Here is an 8,822-nt window from a genome sequence, read left to right as displayed (position 1 = left end):
AGTTGGGGGATGTCTTTGGAGTTGGCAGCGCCTCTACTAGGAGACCTCGGCTCCCTGGGCTGCAGAAAGACCCGCAAAGGTCCTCTTGCTCCACTTCCTCCGCACCTTCCGCACGGGGACCCGAACCGCCCTGCTCCGCACATGCCTCCAGCTTGGGGATCCAGCCTTTCAGACCGGAGCAGGAACAGGATACAAGGGATACAAACACCCAGTGCGCGAGTGGACCGGCGGGCGTCACGGACTTGCAGCCGAATCCGCGCGCGCGGACAGCCTGAGCCGGGCGGCTTTTATCTGCCCAGCACCGAGCCTCCCCTCCCGAGAGCCCAGGCACCGCACTTTCGCAGAGGATGCCCTGGCGCTGGGCCCGGAGTTGCTGAAGCGGGAAGGAGGAGCTAGAGTTGGGGGCGGGGCTTTCACACGCGCACCCCCGCTCAGCTCGATCTCCTGGCCACAGCCCGCTGGTCTCCGGCCGCCGCTCTGGAGTTTATTTGTTTACAAGCGGATTACGTCAGCTCCTCCCTCTCCTCCCTGTCTCCGCATCCGCCCCCTGCTCTCTTTTCCCGCCCCCTCTGGCTCCGAATCTGGTGCGTCACAATGGTGCGATCTGCGGATTGGCTGGAGTCGGCCGTCATACTCCAGCTACGCCACTTCCTTTCCGCGGCGCTATAAAAGCTACTGCACGGCACCAGCTTCTCTTCGCCCCTCCGAGCTGGAGATGCAACTGTTAGGAGCTTCGGAGGCTGGGGAGCTGGACGCGGAGGCGGCTGGGGAAGTCCGAGCGATGTGACCAGGCCGCCGTCGCTCGTCTCTTCCTCCCGCCTGCCGCCTCCTGTTGTGAAAATAACTTTTTTACTATAAAGGAGAAAAAAAGTAGCTGTCCGTCCCTCCCGCCCTCTTTTCCTCTCAGCCCTCTCACCTGCGAGGGAGCCCGGGGTGGCCGCTCCGCCGTCGGGGCCGCGCCGCCGAGCCCCGGCCGCCCCGGGCCGCCCCCGCCCGCCGCCCCCATGCATCCCTTCTACACCCGGGCCGCCACCATGATAGGCGAGATCGCCGCCGCCGTGTCCTTCATCTCCAAGTTCCTCCGCACCAAGGGGCTCACGAGCGAACGACAGCTGCAGACCTTCAGCCAGAGCCTCCAGGAGCTGCTGGCAGGTGAGCCGGCCGCGGCGGGAGGGCGACGGGCGCCGGACGGACAGGGACCTCACACTCCGGGCGGGAGGCGGGCCGAGCCGTCGGGCCACGGGAGCCGCGTCTCTGCCCCGGGCCGGCAGCGCTCGGGTCCCGCCGCGGGACCGGGGCTAGCGCGCCAGGCGGCCGCTAACGGCGGGTCCTGGCGAGGGTTTGGGGGCTGGGCCGAGGGCGCCCCCTCCCCCCACGGCTGGCCCACGGAGGGGAGAAGGAAACAGGCGCACAACAAAGAAACTACGGCCACTGAGGCGGGAGCTGCGGTCCTCGGACCGTCCGCGGTTTTGGGGACAAAGGAGCTGTGGGGCCGGGGATGGTTCGACGCCCCCTCCCCCAACCCCCTCCAGCCGTTGTGGGCTCGGCAGCCGAGCCCGGGGGTGGGAAACCGCGCCGCTGCCCCGGGGCTAGCCCGGGACGGACGTGCCGTCTCCCTGCGCCTCTTACCATTAATCATCGGATTTGTCATCGGTTCAGTTACAGCCCTGCCCAGAGCGTGGTTTAGGGTTGCTTGTTTTTCTTCCCTTTGGGGATAACAGTCCGGTGGCGCTTCTCCTCCAGAGCCATAAACCCCATTGTGTGCGGCTGGGCTGGGGTGGGGTGGAGAAAGTAAACAGGTTCCCGCCTGGCCGCCGGTGCCATCCGGCTGCCCGGCCAGCCGAGACCGCGCGCCGGATTCCTGTTCTGGCGGCTTGACCGGTTGGTTCTTGGAGATCGTTTTGTCCCATGCTACTGTGTTATTTCTAAAGCCCTGCCCGCTCTCTCCCCAGCTCCGCACACGCACAGTAGCGAGAGCAATGCTGGGCATTTTTTAAAAGTTGATAGTTTAAATTTCTCACTTCTCAAAGGAGCCAGCGGAAGAAGGAAGCTACAGCGGGCTCTAACAGTAACGATCTAAAGCATTGTTTTTCTGTTCTTTTCTTTTCTTTCTTCCCTATAGAACATTATAAACATCACTGGTTCCCAGAAAAGCCGTGCAAGGGATCGGGTTACCGTTGTATTCGCATCAACCATAAAATGGATCCTCTGATTGGACAGGCAGCACAGCGGATTGGATTGAGCAGTCAGGAGCTGTTCAGGCTTCTCCCAAGTGAACTCACACTCTGGGTTGACCCCTACGAAGTGTCCTACAGAATTGGAGAGGATGGCTCCATCTGCGTGCTGTACGAAGCCTCACCAGCAGGAGGTAGCACTCAAAACAGCAGCAACGTGCAAATGGTAGACAGCAGAATCAGCTGTAAGGAGGAACTTCTCTTGGGCAGAACAAGCCCTTCCAAAAACTACAATATGATGACTGTATCAGGTTAAGATATAGTCTATGGATGGATCATCTTATAATGGATGGATAAATTTGATTTTTGCTTTGGGTGGGCTCCTCTTGGGGATGGATTATGGAATTTAAACCATGTCACAGCTGTGAAGATCTGGCACAAGATAGAGTGGTAAAAAAAAAAAATTTTTTTAAGTGACAGTGCCATAGTTTGGACAGTACCTTTCAATGATTTAATAGCCTGTGAGTCCAAGTAAATGATCACTTTATTTGCTAGGGAGTGAAGTCCTAGGGTGGTTTCAGTTTCTCCCAGATGTTACACCTAAATTTTTTCCATCAACCCCTTTAAGGCAAATCTGTATTTCAAAGAACCTTTCTCTGCAGTAGATCTTGCAGAGGAAATTTGCACTATTACACTTGAAAATTGTTAACTTTTTTGGCAGCTCAGTAGGAAAGCTCAACATTTTAAATGTGGTAGTACTGGAAATTTTGACAAGACTTTTACCTAGCACTTAAATATGTATAAATGTACATAAGACAAACCTAGTAAGCATGACCTGGGGAAATGGTCAGACCTTGTATTGTGTTTTTGGCCTTGAGAGTAGCAAGTGACCAGAATCTGCCATGGCAACAGGCTTTAAAAAAGACCCTTAAAAAGACACTGTCTCAACTGTGGTGATAGCACCAGCCAGCTCTCTGTACATTTGCTAGCTTGTAGTTTTCTAAGACTGAGTAAACTTCTTATTTTTAGAAAGTGGAGGTCTGGTTTGTAACTTTCCTTGTACTTAATTGGGTAAAAGTCTTTTCCACAAACCACCATCTATTTTGTGAACTTTGTTAGTCATCTTTTATTTGGTAAATTATGAACTGGTGTAAATTTGTACAGTTCATGTATATTGATTGTGGCAAAGTTGTACAGATTTCTATATTTTGGATGAGAAATTTTTCTTCTCTCTATAATAAATTGTTTCTTATCTTGGCATTTTAATCAATCTCTTGTCATGATTATAGAGGTTCAGCTATAAAAGATATGTTTCTCAAAAGACTTAGGTCCTATAAGCTATGTGAATGTTAGTTGCACACTGGTCATGCTGAAAAACATTTGATAGGAGTGAAGATGATCTGTGTCTACATATTTAGGTGTTAGAGGAAACACAGGGTAACTTTTTTTTTTTAATCTCTAAAGTCAAAACATGGACACATTCCCAGGCTAATCTCATGAAATGAGGATGAGAGACAAAGGTAACATCCACCAAACAAAGTGGTACTCAAAAGGATTGCATGTCATTGCTTCCCTGTTGAAGTGAAGATCTAAATGTTCCATTCTGCCCACCTTTGAGAAACAATTACTTTGCCCCATGGAATCCTTGTTCCATTAGAAAATCCTGGGGTAGATGACCCATAGTCCTTTTTAAAGAACAGGCTAATCACTGCAGAGATTGGTTGCTTTTTGCTTTTCATCAGCTGCAAGATTACATAAGAATCACTTAAGCTGGAATTCAACAAAAGGTACGTTTGAATTTTTATTCTCAAAAGTTGAAATGTGAGTTTTTGATTCCTCTTTGGACTTGTTCAGATAAATTCTAAGAACCTAAAATAGAGTGCTGGAGTGTAGATTACCCCACTACCCGGTATGATAAAAACTTGTTGGTAATTCTTTGGTTGTAGAGGATAACATGGTTCTTCCGTGGAAACTGAAAATGGGGAATTTTGAGTTCTCCTTTACACAGTTAAGTAACTTAGCATATAGTGGCTTTTGGGGGAGGTATTTATGTAAACATGCTCACAGTGGAAATATTTAGCAATTTAGGTTACTTGAAATCAGTAGAGCCAGATTTGGGGATTGATGAATGACTGGTTCTGTAGACTACACAGGCATACACAGCGGAATGTGCAGGTGTTTAGAATACAAACTGCGTGTACCTCACAGATCATTCTTGGGAGGCTTTATAACCTCAGTGCATGGAACCCCCTTGCCCTTTATGGTTTTATTTTTCAGTGTGTTCTTCGAGAAAGCCTCCCAGTTTTTCAGATTTGAATGTGCAATGAAACAACTGGTAGTACAGTCTTACCCAGTCTCACCCCAGTTCTGACCACTATTTGCCAACCGCATCTCCTCCTCTGAAGCCCCGTGGTGCTTAAAGTTCTGCATACTAAATCATTGGACCTGAAGGCCAAGGATCCAGAGAGTTGAGGAATAAATTCTAGTTCCTAAAACTTGTGTCCTAGAACCTGCCCTCAGATGGAAAATAATTTTTGAAGATTTTGACATCAGACTTTTCAGGGCTTAAAAAGAAATGCAGTAGGAAGAGAACTTACTAAACATTTTAGAGTTCAGGTGATGTCTGGTATGTAAAGAGCTGTTAAGTTGCTCTTTGAAAAGCATCACTGAGACCTAGCACCTGGCTGTTAGCTGTGACTTTAATTTAACCTCCTATTCCCCAGACAATTGTCTACGGTACAGTAGCTGAGATTTTTCATTCATTTCTTCCGGGCACTGTTCTGCCTAGCTATTTGGATGGAAACATTTGAGTGTCTGTTGTATGCACACGCGGGTGTGTCCCAGACCTGCATATGTGTAAAAGCACATTTCTGTGTGCTTTTAAGAACTAATAGTGATCACTGAAAAGGCTTTTTACACTGCCTGAGATAGTTTCTCAGAAATCCTTTCAAGAAGGGATGACAGCTTTCAAAACCATTCATTGCCATTGGCACCAAGGGTTCATAATTACTGGCAATACGTTTAGGAATGTTACTTTCTGAATTTTAATGAGTAGTTTTAAAATTATTTCCTTTTCCCCAGATTTAAGTACTGTCTTGCTCAGTAATGCTGTAGCAAGGCTTACCCTAGTTCATGCAGGATAATGGGGCTGTCTTCCCCTTCAGTCTGTAATGGGAGTCACTTGTCTGTCCGTACCCTTAGTCTGCAAGATTTCTATGTTATTAGACTGGAAAGGCCACTAGAAAATCGCTTCCTGGTCCTGTTGCACAAATGATTTCCTCAAGTCACGGTTACCAGTTGGAAGTAGTTTTGTTCTGTATATATGTTAAAGATCTTGGAATTGGCCTTCATGTTAAAAGGAAGCAGTTTTTCTGACTATTCTGGTGTTTAGTAAACTAAAGGTTAAAGTGCTATACTGTATATTAAAGTTTAAAGATCATTCCTTTCCCCTTTGCACCCCTGTTTCAGCTAATGTGATAAAATGTTATTGATAAGCCAGGGGGAGAATTTATCAACAGTTTATTTTCAGCTTGTCTGAAGCAATAGATTTCTTCTCTATCTGAAGGTGTAGGAACTGCACAGTGTTTAGTCCCCTCTCAGTCTGTACCTGAACTTTTGTACTTGGTAGCTGCTAAATACAACAATACTTTATTCTTTATGTTTGAAACATAACAGTATGAAAAACTTCCGTAGTGAAATAGTTTGTATTCCTAACCGAACTAAGCTGCTTACCTGAGTCCTGAAGTCATTTCTATTACTACAGATATAAGTCAGAGGAATTTATATGTGATGATTTATAGTTTCTGGCTATGTCTGTAAGTCTTCAACATATATACATACATATATATATATTTATATTTATACATATATATATAAATTGTATTTTTTTTCTGAGAAAAACGTAAAGTGAAGAAACATTAAAGAAGTTATATTTAGTAGTTTTAAGATACTCCTAAGTAAGTAAGCCACAGAGTGTATCAATAGTGAGGTTTGACACCATTTCCTCAACAGTTAATTTCTGGCAGTTTGTTGACTGCAGTTTTACATTAGCTAACCGATTTCTTTTGGTATTGTTCAGTGTTCAAATGGATAGAAAAATGATAAGGCTTCCAATTTAATTTCCAGTTAAGGATTTTCAATTTTTGTAAGTGTTTTCCTGTCATTTCACAGTTGAATAATCTCACAAGGAACATTCTGGAGTTCAGTTTCTGACTTTTATAGGAGGCTTTTTGTGATATCATTTTAATGTTGGTGAATATCGAGATTTGTGCAGCAGAAACGTTTGGCAGAGAGTTTGGGAACTACTACTGTAGGGTTTCTGTAATTCATGAATCTGGGACAAAGTCTGCTCTCAGTATGTGAACATGCAGGTCAAAGTGGTAGTAAGGTTTATGGCCCATTCTAGGTGGAAACTGGGCTTGGGGGAGGATTGGATGGGAAGCATAAATAAAGCATGTTCCTAAAGGCATTTTTAAAGAAATTCAAGTATAATGCTTAATGTCTTTGTCTATGCATTTTATAAAGAGAGAATATTTTCTAAGCTCTTTTTAACTGCTTGATTGTTAGCCTCTTTCCTTGTACCTTTAAGTTGTGAAGGCCATTTGTGACCCCACTCCTGAAGATGGAAGGGTGATTAAGTGTAGGCCAGACAACTAACATCACGAGAGAGACCACCAGGCAGGAAACAACAGTGGAGTTAAGTGCATTTCTGTATTTGGAGACCATCACATCAAATGCTAATTATTGTTTCAAATCACAACAGAAGACATGGTCACCTCTGGGTACATTTAGTTTTAATAATTCTATAGATAGGTGATCTCCAAAGTACCTTTATGTCATTCTCTTCAAGTATTTTTGCACACGTGTGTGTATAAGCAAGCACATGGTGTATTTTATAAACAAATACACATACAGTGGGGGTGTATTCTGTTGATAGGGGTGCGTTGATGAAAAATGTTTAGAGACACTTTCTACATCATCACTAAGGTAGATGAGTACTGTCTTAATAACTTGTGATTGTTACCTTAAGTGATCAGTCTTCAAATGAGAAGCCCTTGTAACATTTCAAGGAGGGTTAACTTGTGTGGTTTTAGTTTACCTGCTTAGGTCCTTATTTGTACAATGAAGATCTCTGTTACAGCAACGGAAACCCCAAATTAAGTGTTCTAGCAATTCAAGGTCTGTGTGCTCCTACATATTAACCTAAGTACTGCTGTGTCAAAATCTACATTTATGTTTTCAGAAATTTTCTTTTTAAATGTTAGGCCTCTTGTAACATTTCCTTTACTTGCACGCATGGTTATAAAAGAACCCAGTTAACAGAGCTGCCCATCCGTGATTAAACTAGCTTTAGTGATTACAGGTTAGCCACAAGTCTCTCTGGTTCTGAGCAATGTCTAAATGTGTAGGAAGGTGAGATGACTGCAAATTGGACTTTATTTGAAAAGATTCTATAAGTGGACCTAAACCCAAGATGACAAGATTTGACAGTTGTACCATGAACAGGATTGGATACATCTTCCAGTCTTGATTTATAGCAGTGTTGTCCCCTCGGGTCAGTAGACTAGATGGAATTGTATTTCCTGTAAATTACACCTGTGAGCCCTCAAGTTACCAACGTACATTTCTTATTTGACCTCCCACCAACTGGGTGAGGTTGGCAGATAGGTAGGTCGGCATTTTTTAATCTGCATGTTGTAGATGGAAAGCGGAGGCTTAGGGAGTTTAAGTAATCTGCCCCAGACTCAGACGGCTAGTAAATAGCTCGTTCATAAATTGAACTTGGTCTTTGGACCCTAGAACCCGAGCTCTTAACTATCTACCGGTATACTGAGGAGTATAATTTATTCATGGTGTTTCAGTGTTGGAACATGCAGGTTTTGATTTCTCTTTGCTAGCATTGGTCATTTTCTGCCGTCAAGCCCTTTCGCTCTCCAGTCTCACAGGCATAGAACTGTTTTAAAAGGAGGCTTCTTTCTTCAGGAGGCAGTTGGGACTTAGTATAAAGAACACTAGTCTTGGACTCAGAAAAATGAGCTGGAATGCAGGCCTGTACCAGCTACCAGCTTGGGACTTTGGACAATTTGCCTAGCCTCTCTGCACCCACCACCCCATATGTAAAATGGAATACAAATAAGCCTGTTAAACATGAAAATATCTAGCAAAGAATGGTTGGATTCTTGGAAGTTGAATACACCATCTCATGGAGGCGAATTGAGCAGATTGTTTTCTCGGTTTCTTAAAAATCTGATGTCACTGTGATTGTTTAGAGTTTCTTGAAAGTCAGCTTTAGCCAAGAGTTATAGGAAATGTACTTGTATTTTTTGAAATACTATGGGAAGGAAAATGGATGGACTCCTTTCTTAAAAGTGGAACTACGGACAACCCAGGTGTTGCCTATTTATTTCGCAGACTTTCCTGAGCTGGGTCCTTAACGTAGTGCTTTTCAGAGCTATTTTCTCAGTAAAGGGCACAAAAGAAGGATTCCCTTTGGATCTTCCGTCTATCTCGAGCACCTTCCATTGAGAGATGGGACGAGCAAGCTTGTGTGGCCCGGCAGCCCTGGGTGGGGCAAGTTTGTGAGCTTTATCTTGTCTAAGCCTCTTGTCTCTGCTGTAAGAAGTAAGTTGACTTTTCCCAGGCTCTGCC

General features: G+C 44.9%; 1 protein-coding gene across 1 annotated transcript; it reads left to right on the top strand.

Moving 5' to 3' along the window:
• The first annotated feature begins 714 nt into the window (after nucleotides 1–714).
• On the top strand, nucleotides 715–3,440 carry BTG1 (BTG anti-proliferation factor 1). The gene is made up of 2 exons (XM_032874211.1): nucleotides 715–1,152; nucleotides 2,123–3,440. Exons 1-2 carry the CDS (start codon nucleotides 1,005–1,007, stop codon nucleotides 2,488–2,490), a joined length of 516 nt encoding a protein of 171 aa, XP_032730102.1. The 5' UTR covers nucleotides 715–1,004; the 3' UTR covers nucleotides 2,491–3,440.
• Nucleotides 3,441–8,822: the final 5,382 nt, after the last annotated feature.

This window comes from Lontra canadensis, unplaced genomic scaffold (assembly GCF_010015895.1).
Source record: "Lontra canadensis isolate GAN:19392208 unplaced genomic scaffold, GSC_riverotter_1.0 scaffold52, whole genome shotgun sequence".
Lineage (NCBI taxonomy): Eukaryota > Metazoa > Chordata > Mammalia > Carnivora > Mustelidae > Lontra > Lontra canadensis.
This window is presented reverse-complemented; position numbering and strand designations above follow the sequence as displayed.